The sequence below is a fragment of the Equus asinus genome, chromosome 1 (assembly GCF_041296235.1).
Source record: "Equus asinus isolate D_3611 breed Donkey chromosome 1, EquAss-T2T_v2, whole genome shotgun sequence".
Lineage (NCBI taxonomy): Eukaryota > Metazoa > Chordata > Mammalia > Perissodactyla > Equidae > Equus > Equus asinus.
Window position 1 is genome coordinate 111,218,165 of NC_091790.1, and position 23,323 is coordinate 111,241,487.

A 23,323-nucleotide genomic window follows, 5' to 3' on the forward strand; every position below is an offset into this window, starting at 1 on the left:
TTCAACCATTCTTCCAAGGTCTCTCTTTCCGGAAGTAGCTGAGTCAGTGGCACCGATCCAGAGATTTCAGGACTCCAAGTCCTCTTTTCACCACACATTTCTGTCTACTTCTATATCTTCCCCCCCTCCCCCAAATCTTCTAGTGTCTGGTTCTAATGGTGTTCCATGAACGAATACACGTGAAGGCCTCATGCTAACCGTAGCATCATTTTGACTCCTGTCGCCCTCACCGACATACACTAGAACTCCCTCCCTCAGGGCGGAGGGGCACGTCCGTATCTGGTTTCAGGCTTGCATGGAGACTAGCGATTCCAAGTTGTATGCTCAAGCTCATTACACGCTTTCCAGCGAACGATACTAACCTCTCCCCCGTCCTTAGGGAAGACGCCCCATCTTTTGAAGATACAGGTCATCTGAGTCTACTGAGGGCGGCCCTGGCCCCGCCCGCCGGCCAGGCTCCCCTCCACGCCTGCCCCCGAGGTCCTCGAGGGGGGAACACCGAAGCCACGGGCACGCCGGTCACTGGAGCTCGCCGCTTGGCTCCTGCCCGCCCTTCTCTGTCTGCCCAGCCCCGCGTCGTCCTCCCGGCCTCCGGCTGACAAACGCCGCACCCCGGCAACCCCCTGCCAGCATCAGCACAGCAGAGCCCAGCACCGAGAAGCAGAGAAAGCCCGCGTCTCCGCCGCCGGCCCCTAGGGCGGGGCCACGCTCCGCGCGCGCTGACGTCACGCCGACGCACGGCACGCCGGTCCCTCCCACCCCCCCGCGCGTCTGGTTTCCGGCGGGAGCGCAGAGCCGCGGGCGCGGGGCGTTGGCGGGTGTGCTGTGCTCCGGTCACCGCCGGGATGGCTCACTTGGAGAACCTGGTGCTTTGCCGCGAGTCCCAGGTGTCCACCTTACAGTCCGTGTTCGGAGAGGTATGGTGCTCAGTTGTTTTGTCTCTTCCAGATCCCGGAGGCAGGCATCTCCGTGGGCTGGCGGCACGTTGCAGGTTTCTGTTTTCGGGTTTGGATGAGGGGCAATAGAGCATCTTTCGCGTTGGGGTGGGGGATGCTGTAGGTCGCCCCGACTCCTTCCCCCAGAGTAACTCCTGGTTAATCCCCGAAGAAGAAGTGCACGGGAGGGACCGGCCTGCACGGCGGGACGCTAGCCCGGGACGCGTTCCTTCCCCTACGCGCGCTTTTGAGATGCTGTCAGCCCGAAGTAGCCACTCACTCTCATACCCCGGCCGAACTGGCTGTTTGTTACTCGACAGGTGTGTCTGCAGAGGTTCTTTATGCCCACTTAAGTGGGCCCGTTTCAGTGAGGTAGTTGGTGTCAATCAGATATGGATAGACCGGTGAGGGCCAAGAGCAGTGCTTTTGGGTTTAAAACTCCAGCGGCTTTTCCACAATTGGAAAAGCCTGAAGAAGTCTAGTGTAGGCTTCCTGCCAGCAGTTCAGATGGTGCCCGAAAGAAAAGGGTAGTTACTGTCTTCCCTGGATGAACGCAGCCAGGCGAGTCCTTTCCATAGGCAGGCTGTAGCAGTCACCCATTCAAAACTTCACCTAATTTTTATGATGTTGTGGTGGCCTTTGGTGAGCCTTTGCTGCGGGCTCATTCATTAGACTTGGAATTAATCAGATTTGGATCTTATCTGTAAGGCGAGTAAATGAAAGTTTAGGGTCATACTCATCATCACCCTCCTCCCCCCATCTTCTGGTTTGTCTTCTTAAGTACCTTCTCCAACTGGAAATGTCTGAAGTGGCCAGTGAAGTGTTAGGGACAAAATACCACCGTCCTAAACAGGCACATTAGTTAGGGAAGTAAGAGGTCAATGACTGCATCCTCAGTATTCCAGTTAGAGTGCTTTCGGTTGGAGTTACTCATGTTATCACTGAGAGGTTTTCTTGTTTGTGTTCTGTGTTCCTTCTTGGAGTTGATCAACCCAGATCACTCCAACTGGAAGTGCTCCTCCTCAGAGAGAATATTGGCAAATAGAGGTGAGTAGTATGGATTTGGTGTGGATCACGAAAAGGGTTTTGAGTGCAAATCATGTTTAACAATACTGATAAATCGCTTTTCTGCAAGGTGGTGTGCATTGTGGGAGATGCAAATAACTATAAAAAACTGGTTCATATTTCTAAGATTCGTTTATTCAACAAATAAATATTAATGAGCGTCAGGCACTGTGCTAGATCCTGGCTTATTACAGTTTACGTTAGGGAGGTTTGTGAAGGTGAAAGGTTAAATAACAGTGCAAGAGTTCAATACCATTCTAGATAACAACAGAAAAGATGTTATAAGCTGGGATGTTATTAAGCACCAAATAATGGGTGCAGACAAGTATGGCAGGATTCCAGAAAAAGAGAGTTCTAGTGTGGCTTGGAACAATTTCTTGAAGGATGTCTTGAGCTTCTTTTTGAAGGTGAAACATAGTATTTGCGTAGCAGAGATGCTCAACAAGCATGCATTTAATTCTTGGGACAGGATTTTTAATCTAGTTAGTTTACAAGATTGTTACATAGAAACTTTAAAAAAGGATTCATGTATTAAAATATCCATTTTTAGTCTATTTTTAGCATTTGGGCTGCTTTTGCCATAGGCATATGGTGTTTAAAAGGTCTTTTCCTGTGTAAATCTAAGTTCCTGATTTGTCTAGCAAAAGGAAATGTGTGACTTAGTGGCTAGGATGTAGTAAATGTTTGTGACCACTGTTGTAGTGGCAGATGATGATCATAGAGATTCCACTTTCTCATGCAAATTGCATCATCCAATTTTCTTGTAATTATTTTGAAAATATATGTCTTCCCACTAGACTTTGAACTCCTCCAGAGCAAATTTGTCCTTACCTGATATTCGTCCTCTTCAGCGTATCATGGTTTTCAGCATTTAGTAAGTGTATACTAAATGATCGTTGAATGAACGAAACATATTTCTAGTATCGACTAGACCAATAGAGGGGCTTTTGACAACTTTTGCTTTTTGCTAGGCATCTGACTCTTAATGCACTGCATTCAAGCAAGTTCAAAGTGTCATGATGAGTCCACTGTTGAAATAATTTGGATTGAATATTTTGCTTTACCGCATAAAACTTTCTCATGAATTGATAAATGTTTATTTTCTTTTTTGTGTGTGCAGACTGATATTTGTCTTTTCTCCCATAGAGACAGCATTTCAGCTTTCCATCGATTTTCATTTATGGACATACTGCCAGTGGAAAGACCTATGTAACACAAACTTTGTTGAAAACTTTAGAGGTAAGAATAACCCCAAATCAATATTAATTGATTTTTACTCATAGACTCCTGAAAATGGAAGGAGATTATTTATTCCAGTTTACCTTTCTCTGAAGGAGTATCTTCTACATAAAACATTTCTGACCTTCTTTTGTTTGAATATCTTCAAACACTGTGAGCTTCAGAAGGCATTGTTAGATACCTTGAGCCTTAATGTTAGAAAGTTATTTTTTATATCTAATTTTCATTCACTGATAATATTTGGGGAAAAACACACATAATAGTAAATTCTTTAAAAAAATTAAAATCTGTTTCTTTCCCATTGTTACATTTATAATATGGATAATGATGTTCAGGAAAATGTTCAGCTGCCCCTTGCCTGATATATATAAGATGGTGCTGAGCTGAATTCAGTTTATTTTCTTAGTATAATGGTGAAGAGTTTGGGCTGTAAAGTCTGGCAGACTCATGTTCTTCTTCTGGATTCACCACTTAATGCTTTTCCCATCAGAAAAGTAGACCTAATAGTGACAACATTTGGGATTGTTGTGAGGATTAAATGAGCTAATACATGAAAAGTGCTTATGACAGTACTTAGTATATGGTAAGCTCCCCATAAAGGTTAGCTGCTGTTATTAATGATTATTGCCACACCTCCTTCATATCCTAAGCCAGGCATGGACAAACTTTTTCTTAAGGGCCAGACAGTAAATATTTTAAGCTGTGGGCCATACAGTTTCTATCAGAACTACTCAATTCTGCCTTAGTGTGAAAGCAGCCTTGGACAGCATCTGTCTGAATGGGCATGTCTGAGTTCTAATAAAACGTTATATATAAAAACAGATGGCCAGCCCGTAGTTTGCTAACCCCAGTGCTAAGCTCTAGCCCAGAGCATGCATGTCTTATATGGATATCGAAGTACTTACAGTTCCTGTTCTCTCTGACTTTCAAGCCTTAGCGCGTACTGCTCCCTCTGCTTGGAATGGCTTTCCTGGACTCACTCGCTCGGCCTCTACTGCCCTATTGCTTGGCAAATGCTTATTTTTCTAAGTTTTTCTTCTACCCACACTCTGGAAGCCTTTCCTCACTCCCTCGGCTGTTGTTAGAGGCCCCTCTGAGGTGCACCTTCGGCACGCTGTGCTTAATTCTGTCGTAAAATGTAGCCCTTTCAGCTGTGGGATTGTGTTTGTGTTTCCCTGGCTGGAGAATCTGAGCTTCCTGAGATAATCCCCAGCACCAAGTGCAGTGCTTGGCACGTATCAGTTTGTGGATTTTAGCCTTTGATTCCGAAGATCACCCATACATTTTAAAAATGCGAATGCCTGGGCTTCATATTGGACTTCAGAATCTGAGTGAACGGGATCCTGGATCGGGCATTTGCATTTGAGAAGCCCCTTATGAGGTGTCCACAAATATATATATGTTGAATCAAAGCATGAAAACTGAATGAGGAAGTTCCATATTTAAGGACTCTATTCCTTTTTTTAATACATTATAGTTTTTGCTGCTACTTAATCATTGTAATAAATGATGATTATCAGTGCCTCTGGTACAGGTACAGAAAGAGACACATGGAGTATGCTGCCCTTATAGGTCATGCATAGCACCGGATAGCAGTAAGCAAGACACTTATTCATGACAGAGATGTTGTGGACTCTGGTTCATAAAGGAATGGGGATAGAGGAGGTCAGTGAATGCTGGTGAAACTGCCTAAGTAAGTATAATGTAGCCTTGGTTACACTGTTACTCTGAGAGAGAAAGAAAAGCCTCCTTATTGGGTGAGATTTGTAGACTGTTATTAAAAATAGTTATAGGTTCCATTGTTTGTGCCACATGCTGTGGGTTATCGTCTTCTGAGTGGTAATACTGCTTTTGTGATTGCGTTTTCTGAACAGACTATATTTGTGAACGAGTCTTTTATTTCCTTGTTACTTCTGGAACTACCTCCATTTTGGTAGTTCTGTAAATGGAGAGCTAGTTCTCAGTCCTCATAGAAGGATTACTGTGCTTTCTAACCCTTAAATTTTTGTTTCAGTCTAGGTGTGCTCATCATTAAGAATATTATCTTAAAATTATAAGTGTGGAATTCTCACTAAGAATTTTAACATTCACATGTACTTGGGAGTCTCTGTAAAAATCTTTAGGGGAGAATATAAGTTTGCTTTGAATCCCTACAGGAAACAAGTGGCAATCAAATAATTGAAGTGAGTTTAGTGAAGGGACTTAAAGGTTGAAGAAATGTTGAGGGAACCATTAAGGGATGGTGAAGCACCAAGAGCCTTTACCTCCCTCAGCCCTGCACGGGCCACAGGAAGGTGTTGTTACCACACCTCAGTAAGAGCTGTAGCCTTTGATGAGGGGCTGCCCAGCTGGAGCGGTGGCCTCTGGTAGAAGGACGTAGCCCCTGTCAAACTGTGGGCCGCTGAGGGGTGGGAGTGGGAGGCAAGGGAATAAATATTCAACTTCTCTCCCACTGCTCTCCTCCAGTTTCCTGCTGGTGCTTTCCATTGGCTGAATCCAGCCAGAGCCGGAAAATAAGTCTGGGCAGTGTAGCCTGTAGTGGTCAGCCTCCTGGGGCACAGAGCAGGTTGGGGAACGGTGGGGTATAGATTTAGAAGGGCAGATGGGGGAATATCCAGCAGAGCCATTGCTATATATGTGTGTTTTCTCTTTACACTCTTTTTGTTTTTTGTTTTCAGCTCCCACATGTCTTCGTGAATTGCGTTGAATGCTTTACCTTGAGGCTGCTCTTGGAACAAATTTTAAACAAGTTGAATCATCTCAGTTCTTCAGAGGATGCATGTCCTACTCACATAACCTGTGAAACATTTAATGACTTTGTTTGCTTGTTTAAACAAGTCACCAAAGCTGAAAGTCTCAAGGATCAGACTGTATATATTGTAAGTCATTTCATTTCATTATATCATGTCTCGTGTCTTTCTTATCCAAAGGGAGCTTCAGTTTAATACAAGAGTTATGACACATACTCAGCATGTGACTAAGCAGAATGTGGTAAGTGATAACCTTGAGATGCAATTACTGACTTAGGCACATCTGGTACAGCTTCATGAGGTGATAGCATTTGAGATAGACCTAAAAGAATGGTTAGGGTGTTACAGGAAGAAGCTGAAGGAGAGGAATTTCAGATGGAGGGAATTATGTAAGCAAAGGCACGCAGATGGGAATGGAGGCCGGAGAATGCCAGATAGTCTAGTCGTAGAGAGTTGTAAAGTATGAAGGGAGAAAAAGAAGACTGGAAAGGTAGGCGGTGGCAGGTCATGGACATGGACTGTCTTGAGAACTATACTAAAGCACTCTAGTTCATTTCCTAGGCAGTGAGAGGAGGTAGTGAAGATCTTAGAACAACAGATATGCTGTGGGAAGATAACTCTGAAGGCAGGTTGAGTGGCTGGCTTGGAGGGGGTGAAAGACTGAAGGCCAGAAGAATGGTTTTGAGGCTCTTGTAGCTGTTTACATTAGAGGAAATGCGGGCCTAGACTAGAGTTGGGGCAGAAGATGCAGAAAAGACTAAGAGGAAGAGGCAGCAAAGGTCAAACTTGTCAGCTGTGTATGGGGTAAGTTTGTGGGCACAGGTGAATCATTTGTGTATGGGGTAGTTTTGGGGGGAAAGATGAATTATTTGATTGTAGGTGGGCTACGTTTGAAGTCTAGTTGTTACATCTATGTGAAAATGACTAGCAAACAACTGAAAATATGTAATATGTCTTATATTAGTGAATTTTTTATAATACTTCAGCCTTTTAAAAAAATTGTCATCTCTGGAATTGGAATTGAAATTGAATTTTAATATAATGCCTTATTATAACACCTTAGTTAAAAACTCCCTGAAGGGACCAAATCTTATGTATTCTTGCATCTCCATAAATGTATGAAACAGTTCCTTCCGTGTTTTAATTTCATTCATTCATTTATTTGACAAATATTTATTGAGCACTTCCTGTCTTCCATGCACTGTTGTGGCCACTGGAGATAGAACAGGGAACAAAGCAGAGTCTGCCCACTGGCACCTTACGGTCTACTTGAGGAAGATTGATGATAAGCAAGTTAATATGCAATATGTCAGATGCGATAGGTTAGTGGAGCAGAGTAAGGGAGGATCAAGCAGGTGGGGGAGAGTAGTTATTTTTCTCAATAGAGAACGCAGGGAAGATCTCACTGAGTTCATGATAAATGAGCTAAAACCTGAAGGAAGTGAGGTGCAAGCCATGAAGACATCTGAAAGAAGAGTATTCAAGCAAGGAGATCTCCGTAAGAGTGCGAGGGAGACTGGAGCATGCCTTGTGTGTTCAGAGAATACCAAGAAGGCCATTGTGACTGGAATAATTTAAGTGAAGAGGAGCGTGGTAATTGAGGATCAGCTGAGGGGTGCAAGGGTAGAAGCATGCAGACCAGCGTTATGGCTTATATTGTTTCTCTCAACAATTCATACGTTGAAGTTCCAACCTCTAGTACTTCAGAATGTGACCTTATTTGGAGATCAGTTCATTGCAGGTCTAATTCATTAAGATGGGGTCATAAGATGAGTTTGTACTAGTGTTAGTAGGCCCCTAATCCAGTATGAGTGCTGTCCTTGTACACGGAGGAAATTTGGAGACAGACGTGCGCACAGGGAGAAAGCCGTGTGAAGATTGGAGATATGCTGCCACAAGCCAGGGGACTTCCAGAAGCTGGGAGAGAGGCCTGGAGCGGGCTTTTCTCTAACACCTTCAGAGGAAGTGTGGTCCTGCCAACGACTTGATCTTGACTTCTAGCATCCGGAACTGTGAGATAATAAATTTGTTGCTTAAGGCGCCCTGTTTGTGGTGCTTTGTTTGCTGGCCCTAGGAAGCTAACGCAGTTAGTTATGAGACGTTCCTAATAATCTGAGCAGAACATCATGTTGGCTTAGACCAGGGTAGTGGCAGTGGAGGTGATAGGAAGTGGTCTGGATACATTTTGGAGGTAGGGTTGACAGAATTTTCTGATAGATTGAGTGTGGAGGAGGAGAGAAAGAAAGAAGTCAAGGATGACTCAAAAGTTTGTTTGCACCTGAAAGAACGGAGTTCTCATTATCTGAGTGGACAGAGCTGTAGCAGATGGAGTCTTGCTGTAGGGGAAGGAGTGATTAGGAGTTGGGTTTTGGGTTGAGTCCAATTAGAGACATTGAACTGGCACTTGGACACTTGAGTCTGAGGTCAAGAGAGGTCCAACGTGGAGATACCATTTTGGAGGCGTGAGCATGTAGGTACTTGAAGCTGTGAGACTGGATTAGGTCACCAAGAGTGTGAGTGAGGTGGAAAAGAAGTGAGTCCAGTGACTGAGTGCTGTGGCAGTCTGGTGTTTGGGAATGAGAGACAGAAGGAATCAGTGACGTACAAAGAAAACTTGGAGAGTGCCGTGTCCTGGAAGTCTTTGCGAGGCTGCCCTCCTGTGGCTGGAGATAGCGGGCTTTTGTTGTGGCTTTTTCGGTTTGTGCTTGTCAGCCTCTGTGTGCCTGGCTTCTTCAGCTCCACACCTGGGATGTGTGAGGCAGAAGACAACTCAGGCAGCTCACTCTGAGGCCAGTTGCCATTCTTCTGGTCCCAAGGTTCCTAATTGGTCTGCTCTCTTCTCTCCACCTTTCAGAGCCCTGTTTGTTTTATGGATATTTAAGATTCTTAGTTTTACTTAGCAGGGGGAATAGGAAACGGTGCAGCTGCTCCCTCTGCTCAGCAGTGGCAGTCTAATTTTTTTTGGAATGCAAGTGCGTCGTGAAGAATACAGCGACTGCTTGTACAGTTTGGCTTCGTTGCTTTCGTTTATGCTAAGGTGGCTCTAGTTTAACCCACCATTGCTTTTGCACCATCACTGTAAATGTCAACATGTTGAAAAAGGCAAATCCTCTTTTAGTATTCTTATGAAAATTGTTTTGACCTTGCTAGCCTCCTGAAAGGGTATCAGGGATGCTGCTGCCACTCCCCCTCCGGGGACCACAGACCACACTTCAAAAACCAGTCATCAAGGAAGTAAGTTGGTCTTTCACTGAGGTAGAGTGGGAGATAAGATCATTGTTGGAGAGCTATTTAAGGAACTAAGAGTCTACTGTGTCAGAAGGGGGTCATTTATGTGGGTTTGAAATATCTAAAAAAAATAGGAGTTGTGTTAGAGAAGAGATAGTCAGAAACTGTAATATTTAACGAATGAGGAGGATGACCCCAGAATATGTGGATGACTCCAACAAGTAGAATTTCAAAGCCGAGTCCCTTTAGGAAGAGGGGAGAATCCATATTCTAGAAACAGCCGTGAGGAGTGAGTAGAGTCCTACTCATTTTTCAGGCCCAGTGGATGTAAGTAGACATTCAGTAAGTATTTGTTAGTTGACTGAACGTTAAGAGTGGAAAAGTTTGCAGATGTTTAGTGTAGAACATTTTTTAGAGGAAGTCTGTAGACTGTTCAGCTATCTAATATATGAATTGGTAAGCCTCAATAGTTGGGAAATAATACAGAAAGATGGCTGAGAATGTTTTCTTGTCAGTAAACTGGCTTGCAAATTGAGTCTATGAGAACTCCTTCATGTAAATTATTAAGAAAAATATTTGGATCTGAATTAAAATTTTTACTTCTCTGAATATTAGTTATCTGATAATTGCTTTTGAAGAAGGATCATCTATTAGAATACCATAAAATGATTAATTATAGTGAGTTAACTCGATCAAATTGGAAGAATGAACTGTTAATTTACTGCTTCAGCTTTGTGTTTAGGCATTAAAATGGGCATAAAAATGGACCAATTTATTTGAATTAATCTGTGTCCTGGATTAGAGAGTTATTTAAATGGAGATTGATGGGAAAATTGTGTAATGAGAATGCATAGTAGAGAAACTAATTTATATCTTTTTAGCGGTAAATAATTTTAGCTTTATTTTGTCTAATTAGGAATGAAATAAGTTGGTTACTCTCATACATTGTTTCAAGCTATCTATTAATAAGTAAAACAGATACAAAAACAATTTGGACTATTCAGGGAAACAATATTCCCTGCATTTTAATTTTATTCCTAATTTAAATGATTATAATTTGCAATAAGATTTATTAATAAAATGTAAATGTTTTTTTAAAAAACTGCTTTCTTTGGAGAAAGAGTGATTTCAGTTTTGGGAAGAAAATGTACGAGATAAACCTAGACCATCTTGCCATAATAGAAAGCTAGGAAGATATCAGCTACTGCTGGGGTCATTTAAAAAAGACAAAGAATCTTATGGATTGAAAAAATTAGTATGGTTAAAATGTCCTTACTGTCCAAAGCCATCTGTAGATTCAGTGCAATCCCTGATAAAATTCCAATGATGTTTTTCACAGAAATAGGAAAAACAGTCCTAAAATGTGCATGTTACCACAAAAGACCCTGAATAGCCAAAGCCATTCTGGGACAGAACAAAGCTGGACATAGCACATTTCCTGATTTCAAACTGTACTATAATGCTACAGTTATCAAAACAGTATAGTGCTGTCATAAAAATAGACACACAGACCAATGGAACAGAATTGAGAGCCCAGGAGTAAACTCTTGCATATATGATCAACTAATATTTGACAAGGTGGCCAAGCATACTCAATGGAGAAAGGATAGTCTCTTCAATAAGTGGTGCTGGGAAAACTGGACAGCCACATGCAGAAGAATAAAATTAGACCCCTGTCTTATACCATTTACAAAAATTAACTTGAAATGGATGAAAGACTTAGATATAAGAACTGAAACTGTAAAATTCCTGGAACAAAACAGAGAAGAAGCTCTTTGACATTGGCTTGGTGACAGCTTTTTGCATATGACACCAAAAACACAAGCAACAAAAGCAAAAGTTGGTGAGTGAGACTACGTCAAGCTAAAAAGCTTTTGCACAGCAAAAGAAACAATCAACCAAATGAAAAGTCAGCCAATGGAATGGGAGAAAATACTTGCAAATCACATATGTAATAAGAGATTAATATCTAAAATGTGTAAAGAACTCATGCAACTCAATAGCAAAAAAACTAAACAATTAAAAAGTGGCAGAGGACCTGAATAGACATTTTTCCAAAGAAGACATACAAATGGCCAACAAGTCCATTAGCGCGACATCACTAATCATCGGGACTTGCAATCCAAAACTACAATGAGATATTACCTCACACCTATTAGAATGGCTGTTATCAAAACGGCAAGAGATAACAGGTGTTGGTAAGGATATGTAGAAAAGGGTACCCTTGTCCACTGTTGATAGGAATGTAAATTGGTGTAGTCACTGTGAAAAACAGTATGGAGGTTCCTCAGAAATTAAAAATAGAACTGCCATATGATCCTGCAATTTCACTTATAGGTATACATCCAGAAGAAGTGAAATCAGGATCTCGAAGAGGTATCTGTATGTACTCCCATGTTCATTACAGCGTTATTCACAATAGCCAAGATATGGAAACAACCTAAATGTCCGTCACTGAATGAATGGATAAAGAAGATGTGGTATACACACACGCACAATGGAGTATTCAGTCATGAGAAAGAAGGAGGTTCTGTGTTTTGTGACAAAATGAATAGACCTTTAGGGCATTCTGCTAAGTGAGATAAGTCAAATGGAGAAAGACAGAATACTGTGTGATCTCACTTATATGTGGAATCTGAAAAAGCCAAACTCACAGAAACGGAGCCTAAAGTGGTAGTTACTGGTGGCTGAAGGGTAGAAGAAATAGAGAGATGCTGGTCAAAGAGTACAACTTCCGGTTATAAGATGAATAAGTTCTGAGAAATCTGATGTAAACATGGTGATTTTAGTTAATAATACTGTATTATATACTTGAAAGCTGCTAAGAGAGTAGAGTACATCTTCAGTGTTCTCACCACGAAAAAGAAATGGTAATTATGTGAGGTGATAGAAGTGTTAGCTAACGCTTTGGCAGGAATCAATTTGCAATAAATAAGTGTACGGCATCAACACATATACCTTAACCTTATGCAATGTTGTATGTCATTTATATCTCACTAAAGCTGGGGGAACAAAAGACCCAAGCCAATTTGAAAGGACTTCAACTGGCCAAAGATGGGACAATTTGACCATCGAAAAGAATAATGATTCAGTGGATGGAAGCACATTATATATGATAAAATCCATGAATTCATAATGTTACTAAGCAAATACATAAAGAGCACAAAACCTCATCTCATGGGTTACTGTGGGAGTTTAATTTACTAGGGTGCCACAGTAGGCTGAATGATGGCCCCTGAAGATAGCAGGTCCTAATCTCTGAAACTTGTAAATATTACCTCATTTGGAAAAAGAGTCTTTGCAGATGTGATTAAGTTAAGCATCTTGAGATGGGGAGATTTACCTGGATTATCTTGGTGGGCCTGAAATGCAGTCACAAATGTCCATACGGCAGAGAAGATTTGACTATACCACGTACAAAGAGGAGATGGCCAGATAATGGAAGCAGAGGCAAGCAGAGTAAGTGAGGAACTTGAAGATGCTGGCCTTAAAAATTTGAGTGTTGCAGCCATGAGCCAAAGAATGCTGGGCAGTCACCGGAAGCTGGGAGAGGCAAGGAGTGGATTCAACCGTAGAGCTGCTGGAGGGAGTGTCCCCCTGCCAACACCTTGACTTCGGGCCAGTGAAACTGGTTTCAGACTTTGGGCTTCTAGAACTGAGAGGGAATAAATTTTTAGTTTTAAGCCACCAAATGTGTAGTAATGTGTCACAGCAAGTGCAGAAAGCTAATACAGACACAAACTCATTGTTCTGAAAATTGGTACATTAAGGGAAAGAGGCTTTATTATTCTTGTCCTGTGTGAACTTTATTTCTGGGTAGCTAAATAGTGGATGAGGGAAAGATCTTTCTAGGAAAATGTCCTCCAGTAAATGCAGAAACAATCATAGAATACTATAGTTTTGCAGTTCCTAATGAAATAATGAATATAGGCAATGATCATCAATTGATACTGAATGCATTAGGTGAAAGGCTGCTGGCGAACTTTATCATGGATGGGTCAAGACTGACAACACCTGAACCTGTCAGTCAGTCTTTATCACACAAAAAAAAGACAACCGGATATTGTATGCCTGTGGATGTAATTCAGTAAAAGAGCACTAGTGAAATATTCTTGCCCCAAACTTGAACCTGAATCTGATCAACCCTCTGGATGTGTCGACTATTTTACAGTAAATATAGGGCATAGAGGAACACCTTAAATGACACTACAAAGATGCAATCACCCAATCCAGAATATGGGAAATTCTGCATGACAGATGACCTGGTTCCTCTAAAAAATAAATAACGAGGGAAAAAAGAAGGTTCAGTGAAACTGTTATAATTTAAAACAGGCTTAGAAGACTAATAAACCAAATATAATAAGATGCAATGTATGGACCTCTTTGGATCCTGACTCCAATAAGCTAACTCTGAGGACATTTATGGAACAAGTAGGGAAATTTGCATACTGGTTATTAGATGATATTAAGAAATATTGTTAAGTTTTTAAGCATGATGATACTGTGATTTTTTTTTTTTTAAAGAGTTCTCATTTCTTATAGTTTCATACTGACGTATTCCCTGATGGAATGGTATGTCTAGGATTTGCTTTAAAATAATCCAGCAAGAGGGTGGAGGGCAAAAGTTGGGAGGTGGACAGAAGAAATAAGATTGGCTGTATGTTGATTTTTGTTGAAGCTGGGTGAAATATATATGGGAGTACATGGTACTAATCTCCCTACTTTTGTGTATATTTTTAAATTTCCATAGCAAAAAGTAAAGACAAAAGTTAGACTGAATGTTTTAAATAGTGCTCTTAAGACCTTGATTTTTTTATGGACCGATCGATGACCTCTTGAAACAGAATTTTAAAAAAATTTTAACATTTTTTATTATGGAAGTTTTAAACATGTAAAAAGAATGGTGTAATGTATCCCAATGAACCCATCACCCAACTTCAAAAATTATTAATAGGTGGCCAGACTTGTGTCATCTGTACCCCATTCATTGTTCCCTGCATCGTATCATGTCATCCATAAATATATATCTATGTACTGTATCTACCATATATGTATATCATATGTCATTCATAAATATATATAGTATATCTCTCTGTATACTGTATATATGTATATACTGTATATCTCTAAAAGATAAGTACCTTAAAAAAATATAATCCCAGTAGTATTATTATAATACTGAACAAAAGTTTAATCTTTTTTAACATGATCTGTTATCCAGTTAAATGGGGTTTAACATACATTTGCAAAGTTCAGGCAAGAAGAGTTTTATGATGAAATTCAGAATTTTCTTCTCTCTCTCGGATCAGAAAGAGCTGTAATTTTTGGTTCATGGTAGATATTTTTTACCAAATGGAATAAAAATTACACAAGGTTGTATTTCTTGTAAACCTAAGAAAATGTCCTTAAAACATCTTATGTCATTGTCTTTCTGATAGTATACCTGTAAAACAGTCCTTTTTAATGTAGCTATGCCTCATTCTCTATTTAGAAATTTGGGTTAAAATATGTTATAAGTACTCTGTTTTTTAACTAATTTGACCTATTTGAAATGTTTTCCGCAAATGTAAATAGCATTTAAAAGTCAATTCATAAGTTACAATTTTTATGGAAAGTTCAGTTCTTGAATTGTGCATTATATTATGTAAATGTTTTGTAAAGGGCTTTGTCAATTGATTTTGACGCTGCGTTTTTTTCTGTAAGGTTCTAGATAAAGCAGAGTATCTAAGAGATATGGAAGCAAATCTTTTGCCTGGATTTCTCAGGTTACAAGAATTGGTAAGTAATGTATGAGTCTTTTTTCCCCTTTGCCCTAATGAATAGATTGTGTTGTCAGATTTTTTCATTTTGCCAATCTGATAGATGAGAAATGATATCTTAATATAATTTTAATTTGCATTTCTCTCAGTGAGTAAAGTTGAGCATTTTTCAAAGTTAAAGCAGTTTGTGACTTGATAACATTTATTCTTCAATTGTTTTAGGTTTTTGTTCTAATTGTGAAGCGACTCACACTGCTTTCTATTAAAAAGTTTTAGGTATTTGCTAGAGTAAATGGGGGGAGGCCAGACTTTGAACTTTATGCAGGGATTCTCAAAGTTTCTTTCGTTTCAGAAATCTAAAAAATGAATGGTATGTCTATGATGGGTCATCGGGAGTTCTCTCTCATGACCACTCGGTGTCAGAACCACCTTTGTATTTCAGTGTACAACTGTGTTGGCACCAGATAGTAATAATATTGCTTTAATTGTTGTGACCTTATAAGAAAAAAGCCCAGATAGACTTAATTTGCATATGTGTCAGATGAAAGCCAAATAATAATATTATGGCCTAAACAGGGTTTTGCAGTAGTTTGAATAAGGAAAACTGGTAAGAGAATTCAGTGCTCACCAACACCAGTTGATAGAGGAACGCTAAACCCAAAAGCACTGTGGCTGTTTCCTCTTAATGCCATACTCACGAAGTGAGCAGAGGTTTAATTTGAGCAAAACAGTACTGTTAGTTATATTCAATTAATGTTCGTTTAAATTTTATTGGTTTGGTAGCTTTGTATTTAACTTGTAAATTCTTTTTGGTTTCATAATTTTATAAGTGCTTTGAGCATAAATAGTTTTGTGTCTGTATTATTTAAGTATTAAGTAACATTATAATAAAAATTTCGTAAATATTTGAGGAGGCAGCGTTTCCAGCATCTCCACCTTTGAAAATTTGGGAAACTGCTAGAAGCTCAGGCTTTCCAGGTGCGGCTGAAACCGTCGCGTGCCTGAGGCGGGCTCCTGGCTTTCACGTTAGTCACAGTCCTGGGGAGTGTGAAGAAGACGGGGGAGTGACGTGGCTGTGGTGGCCTCTCCTGGGCGTTTCCTCACGCCGTCCAGCCTTTCCCAGTTTGATTAACTCTTGACATTTTACTGCCGAGACCAGGGACCCATTCTCTTTGAATAGCTGTCTCCTCCTCCCTTTCTTTTTATTATTGTTGTTGTGTTGTGTTTGTGTTTTTTTGTGTACCTTTGTCTGCTCTTTCCCGTTGCTCTGCTCTAGGACTCCCTGTCTGGCATCCAGAGTCTGCTCTTGCTGTCCTGTTGCCCTTCCAGTCAAGCTTACTTCATTTTTTCCCCTCGTGCCCAGTACTGGTGATGGTGCATCCCTTCACAGGAGTTAGGCCGTTCACATTTCTTTTAGTTTTAATTGTGGAAACTGAGGAAAATGTGAAGATTCACAGAAATCTTGACTCTGCCAGAAAAGAGAATTGTTGTTTTGACATTCCTGAAAACATGCTTGATTTTTCTTTCTTTCCTTTTTTTTTTTTTTAGGAAGATTAGCCCTGAGCTAACATCTGCTGCCAATCCTCCTCTTTTTGCTGAGGAAGACTGGCCTTGAGCTAACATCTGTGTCCATCTTCCTCCACTTTATATGTGGGATGCCAACCGCAGCAAAAACATGCTTGATTTTTAAAAATTTACCTCATTTGGGAAATATAGCAAAAGCATTTCCCATTTTTTTATATTAAATATTTATCTGAGTAAAATGAAGCTTAAATTATGATAGATGGTGTACATTGAAAGTACTTTCAGATGATCAGATGAGAACATTACCAACTTAAAATCCTTTCAGACTAATAAATATCATACTGAGTAAAACATTACTCAGTAATTTGTGTGAAAATAACCTTTAAAAAAACCTTAAATTTTCCTAATAATATCAGGTGGTTATGTAATGTGGCATATCTGTTTTTCTTCAAGTCATGTTTCCTTTTGTCTGGGTTGCTATAGCCATTTTAATGATGAGAGATGTTAAGTTTTGCCTTTTTTTGTTTATTGATTAAAAGCTAATGATTTCTTTGAAAATTCCCATAAAGAGGTCTTATCTTAATTATTCAAGCAAACATGTTTCTTAATTTCCATAAAAAAGTACTTGTGTGACTGTCTTAACGTTCATGGCTAACTGAAATGTCAAGTAACTTAAGAGTTTCATGGAAATTCCAAGTAGTTATGTATGAAAATTTGCAAGTGGATGAGCTCCTTGATTAGGTTTTCTAAATATGGCTTATTAACATGCAAATAATTTGTTAGATGTGGGAACTTTGCTGGATTTATTTGAAAGAAAAATTCAAAGGGAATTACTGCTCTACAATTTTTAAATGCACAGTTGCTTTTGTTTCTCTTTCTTTTACAGACCGACAGAAATGTGACTGTTATCCTTCTCAGTGAAATTGTTTGGGAAAAGTTTCGTCCAAATACTGGCTGCTTTGAACCATTTGTCTTGTATTTCCCTGATTATAGCATAGGTAAATTTTAAAACTTTTCTTGACAAATGAAATTCAGTAAAATAGTTTTTGTTGTTTGAAAGAGTAAGCTAGCTTGTTCAGATGAGAATACTTTGAAGTCTTAATTTGTTCAGGTTTGCTGCCAATCTCACATAAAATGTGGCTTATGTGTCTACACTTACAGAGGTTTTATTTTGGAAGTGTGAGGGGTTATTCTCATATAATTATTAAAATTTTTTGCATGAGCAGTTCTCAGATATTTGTGCTAATTGTGTATTTTGACATTTTTTAGTCAGTACATTAAGATGTATATATTCCATTATAACACCCATACAAATAAGAAGCAGACTAGGTTGGCAGAGCACATTAAAGTTGTATGGAAATCTTTATTTACCATACAGTTGGTAAGTACTATGTGGAATGCATCTTTTGATTTTGTAAATCTCATTTCTCATTACTGTAACCTCTTATATACCAACCACTAGCCCTTGTGTTTCTTTTTTGGTTTGTATTTAATGTTACATTTCATAGATCTTAATTATTTTTGTCTTTGGAAGAACGCAGTAACTTTTTGTATTGCTGAAAAGCTTTGTAGGTTAATATTGTACTGTTGCTATGCAGACATGATACTTCTGAGGCAAAGTTTATAACTGTGAAGCATAAGGTGGTTAACCGTAAAAAAGTAATATTTCTTGACCTTGGCCTCATTAATGCTATCCCTGTGAACAAACTGTAAACATTCGTTGTTAAGATCAACATTTTTGCCTGTTTTCTCAAGAACAGCAGTCAAATAAGACTTCCTGCCTTAGCTAATTAACTGAGATAGAAAAAAGGAGCCCAAAATAGATGAAGGGAGCTCTTATTTTCAATAGCTTCTCTTCCATGAAAGTCACAAAATAAGGAGAAGAGAAAAAGGTAGAAAGAAAAGTAATAAAGCAAAGGATTTCATTAAAAGAAAATTCCTTTGTACCTATGTCATCATTGTTTGAAATTAAATTTTTTTGTGACACGTGTTAGGCTTAAGCACTGAGAAGTTATTTAGAATTTAATAACATTTTTTAAAATGCTGATTTTCTGCATCTTATTGAAGTTGAATTAAAGTATGGTGTAATGAATTGTAGAATTTTATTAAAAATTTTAAAAAGTAAAGATACAAAGTGGCATAGATAGAGTTTGAGGACAGAATTAAATAAAGTGATATTGCCACTTTTTAAGAGTATGTTCTAATAGATTTTTGTGAAGTACATAATAATGGAACCAAGTTTAATCTGATTATTAAATTTTAGGGGCTTTTACATATTTTTTTTTTTTTTTAAAGCAAGACGTCATAATCATACAAAAAGGCATTCAAAAAGGAAACATTAATTGGTACGCAGATTATAGTCAGAGTTAAGTAAGCGTGGAGCCAGACTGGCAACGGGATGGTCTTAGTGGCTAATGTCATCTAGTTATGACTCACATGTCACCTTCGGGAATGTGGTGTCTGATGTTTAGAACACTCGTCTTAGCAATGATCACCCGGGGCCCTATTTGGAGTCTTGTTTTCTGCTCTCTGCCACATGCAGACCTTCTCATCTTTTGGTAAAGCTTTTTTTTTTCTTCTTCATTTGGATTGTAATGCTCTTGATCAGGTTTCGGGTTTTGTTGTTGCGTCGGTCAATAAACAATCCGAGAATCTCGGTGACTTACGGTTTCCCGCCTCCCAACCTTTGTGCTGTTGTTCCTACGTTTTACTTCTACATTTATTATAAATTCCATAATACATTATTATTATTTGGGCTTGAAAGAAAGAAAAAGGCAAGAAAGAAAGTGTCTTTTATTATTTATCCTGCTTGAGATATATGGAGCTTCTTGGATATTTGAGTGTATAGTTTCATCAACTTTGGAAAAGTTTCAGCCATTATTTCTTCGAATATTTTACCTGTCCTCCACCACCCTTTTTCTGGGACCACATTGTATTTATGTTAGATGACTTGATATTGTCGCACTGAATCTCTGTTTATCTATTTGAATTTTAAATCTTTTTTTCCCTGTGTTTTATTTGGGGTAGTTTTTGGTTCTGTGTCTCTAAGTTCACTGACCTTCTTTTCTACACGTGTCTAACCTGCAGTTGCTACTATCCAGTGGAATTTTCATTACAGATCTCATCATGCTTTATTTTTCTTATATCCTTGAGCATATTTACAATAGTTGTTTTAATGTCCTTGTCTACTAATTCCATTACCTCTTTCACTTTGGGTTTGTTTCTGTTGACTAATTCTTCTCTGTTATGAGTATTCACTGTGCGTCTTTATGTGTTTAGTAATTTTTGATTGAATGATCGATGTTGTGGTGTTTGTTGTTGCGTGTTGGACTTTATTCTGGTAAGCATTTAAATTACTTGAAGATAGATTTGACCCTCTTAAGGCTCTTTTTAAGCTTTTCTGGAGGGAGGATCTAGAGTAGCCTATATCCCAGGGCTCATTTGAGCCCCACTTCTAAGCCGTTGCCCTCCTGGGCTCTGTGCTGAGTGCCCCCTGTGTTCAGCCCAGTTTCTCCATTCTGACAAGTGGTCACGTGAGTGATTCACAGCTGTGTGAGCTCTGGGCATTGTTTGACTTACAGCTTTCCAATAATTATCTTTCCCCAGAAGTAGTTTCTGCTTGGCCTTAGGGTTTTACTCTGTGCATGTACGGATTGGTATTCAGGCGAGACTGAAAGGAAACCCCTGTGTAGATTTCTGGAGCTCTTTCTCTGCATAGCTGCCTGCACCCTGCAAATTCTAGCTGCCTTGGCTCTCTCTGCTTTGATGTCTGTCTCCTCAACTCGTTGAGATGAGTGGGCTCCTTTTGGGACTCTCCTTGTACCACAGTTCCTAAGTTACCTCTAGTTAGGAAGCCTGGCTGGTGGTAGGACTCGCTCATTTCTTTCCCTTTTCTCAGGTTCCACAGTCCTTTATTGCCTCTTGTTTGAGGTCTGAAGATAGTTATTTTCTGTATTTTGTCCAGTTTTAGTTGTTAGTTATAGGAGGGTATTTCTGGACCATCTTACTCCCTCATGACTGGAAGCAGAAGTCCCTCTCTGAGTTAGAAGTGATTGTTCTTTGTGTGTTTGACCATACTTTGACAGCGAAAGTTTATGAGGGCAGGAGACCAATCAGATGGTTTCTCCTTCCCTTTATTTACTACCTGTTAGTACGCTATCTTCAGCTTTCTGTTAGAGACGAGATTTTCCTCAGTTTGAATGGTCCTAGACTATTAGAGCTGGCATGGCTCCCTTACTGTAGAGTTGTACTCTGCGATTTTGTATGTGGTCTGTAACTGAGCAGCTGGTTTACTTTACAGCAACACGGTGAGAGTTCTAATTCTTAAAAGGCTTTTTTATCAGGACTGAAGTATATCTAATCAGCTTTCCTGTGAGACTGAGAGGCACCCAGAAGGGATCGCTGGGTAGAGATGTTCAGGAGGAGCTCAGGAGTGCAGTCTGAGCTGGAGACCTAACTGTTTGCCAGATTTCCTTGTCCATGCACTTAGAGACTATCTTTTTTGCCTATGTCTGTCTGTCTCTCTGACCGTCCATCCCTTCCCCGTTTCTCTCTGTCCCTCCTTCCTTCTGTCTATCCAGTTATTTATTTTTTTTGTATATAAATATCTTTATCTCCAAGTTTTAAGGTGCCTTTTGGAAATTTTCAGTGTATCAAATATTTTCCCATGCGTTATTTAAAAAAGCTTAGTGACATTAGATTTAAAATTCACTTTTAGCATGTAAAAATCCATAGACTCCAAAGTAAAGTTTTGGCTGTGAGTATTTTTTTCACTGGTTATGATATAAAAATACAGATCTGGTAATGGTCTCCCAGCTGGACTCCCTTCAGGATGATATGATATTCTAAGCATGAACCTGGGCTTTGATTTTTTTTTTTTTTTGGTCAGCTGCCCTGTGTAAAATCTCTTAATATAGCTATTTCTAAGTTTCTGTTTATGAATTTTTATGAACATCCATTGATAGTCCATGTATGTTGTTTGCTCTTGCACCTGTATCCGATTGTGAGCCATCTGAGTGGCTAGAATCAAGGGCTGATGGTAAATGCCACAGTATCCTTGGTAAAAAGGCTCACCTAATGGGAACCTTAGACAAGAGGAAATTGACATGATCAGAACATCCTATAAGAGATTTTACTTGTAAATACTGCAAAAGTCTTGAACTCTGTGGAACTAAGTTTAAAGTACTAGTTATGTTCAAAGTGCTCACAACTGAGAAGTCTAAAGAGACTATTGCACCAAGAAGTCAGAGGGAAGTGCAGTAAGGAATGAGTGACTAACTGATTCATGCACTATCACAGGGAAATTTTTAATAATAGGAGTTGTTTTCCTTAAGCAATAACTCTGCTTCTAAGATACAATATTTCTAGCAAGATAAACTATGTCTAACCACGTGATATTATATAGAGTTCGAGGTAGAAGAGAAATAAAGACACCAGAGCTGTAGGAAGAAAACATGTTTTATAGAAGGATGAATGACAAAATAAAGATGATTCTCATCAAAAACTTCATGAATACTTGGGGCCAGCCCAGTGACGCCGTGGTTAAGTTCCCACATTCTGCTTTGGCGGCCTGGGGTTTGCCGGTTCAGATCCTGGGTGTGGACCTACCCACTGCTGGTCAAGCCATTCCATGACAGGCATCCCACATATAAAGTAGAGGAAGATGGGCACGGATGTTAGCTCAGGGCCAGTCTTCCTCAGCAAAAAAGAGGAGGATTGGCAGCAGATGTTAGCTCAGGGCTAATCTTACTCCAAAAAAAAAAAAGTCATGAATTCTTTTCATTTTATTAAAAATGAAGAGTGTTTTCCAGTTTGGTGGTAGTTTATGTAGTGCCCCTGTTTTTTTTGTAGTTAATTTACTTAATTGGCAGAAAAATAAACTAGAATCCATGTTATTTTTCACCTTTGATATTGATTTTGCCTGTAATGAGGTTCTTGAGATTTTCTTTAGATGTCACTGTTTAATATTTGTCTTAAGCAACAGTTAGTAATTTTTTTAGAATATTAGATTCATACTGCTTCTACCTTAGTTTCAAAATTTGTATTACTTTTCTATTCTAATCTTGTAACCGTTTTATTATTCCTTAATAATTGCTGGACTTGTGTATTCATTGTTTTAAATCTTTGTTGTAAAATGCTGGAAGGTGTAACCATGGTGCTGTGTTAATCATCTGTGTTCATTTGTGTCCTGTGAACAGGGAACCTTCAGAAGATCCTGTCCCATGACCATCCTCCAGAGTATTCGGCTGATTTCTATGCTGCCTACATTAATATTCTTCTTGGGGTTTTCTACACCGTCTGTCGAGATTTGAAAGAGCTCAGACATCTGGTGAGTGAGCATTTTGCTTTAAAAAAAAATGTACATCTTTTAATATTTTTTCATGTAGAAATGGTGTGAGATAGGCTAGAAGCCGAAAATTTATTCTTCAAGTTTTGGATATGGCCTTTTGAGGCTAGTATAGCACAAGAAAGTAAAGTCTGTGGGTTAGTACAAACTTTGACCCGGTCAGAAAACGTTTATTCATCTTTAGTTATATCTTTTCATTCTTCTTTAGGAGTGTTTTTTTCTTTTTTTAGCTGAAGTGTAGTTGACCTACAGCATGATTATATTAGTTTCAGGTGCACAACAAAATGATTTGACATTTGTATACGTTGCAAAGGAGTGTTTTTCTTTCTTTCTTTCTTTCTCTCTTCTCTAATTGTAGAAAATGTAGAACTCTGTTAAAATCACAATGAAGGGTCACAGAAAGGAGGTGTAAAAACTTAAGCAATTTTACCTTTCTTTGTTAATTTTTTGTAACAAGTTTTTTTGTAATGAATTTCT

The 23,323-nt window shown here is 39.2% G+C and overlaps 1 protein-coding gene across 22 annotated transcripts in view; it reads left to right on the top strand.

Annotated features, from left to right (window-relative positions):
- Nucleotides 1–748: 748 nt before the first annotated feature.
- The window catches only part of ORC5 (origin recognition complex subunit 5), a 133,259-nt gene continuing 110,684 nt past the window's right edge, over nt 749–23,323 (top strand). For 14 of the 22 annotated variants that reach the window (XR_011502174.1, XR_011502175.1, XR_011502180.1 and 11 more), the window contains exons 1-7: nt 759–917; nt 3,147–3,239; nt 5,918–6,118; nt 9,140–9,223; nt 14,921–14,995; nt 17,387–17,498; nt 22,698–22,828. Coding sequence is in view for 17 of the 22 variants with exons in the window: in XM_070505593.1 (XP_070361694.1) it covers nt 846–917; nt 3,147–3,239; nt 5,918–6,118; nt 9,140–9,223; nt 14,921–14,995; nt 17,387–17,498; nt 22,698–22,828 (768 nt within the window). In the remaining 5 variants the exon portion in view is untranslated. Of the gene's footprint in view, nt 918–3,146; nt 3,240–5,917; nt 6,119–9,139; nt 9,224–14,920; nt 14,996–17,386; nt 17,499–22,697; nt 22,829–23,323 lie in introns of all 22 variants that reach the window. The other 8 variants (XR_011502177.1, XR_011502183.1, XM_070505656.1 and 5 more) reach the window with 2 other exon arrangements.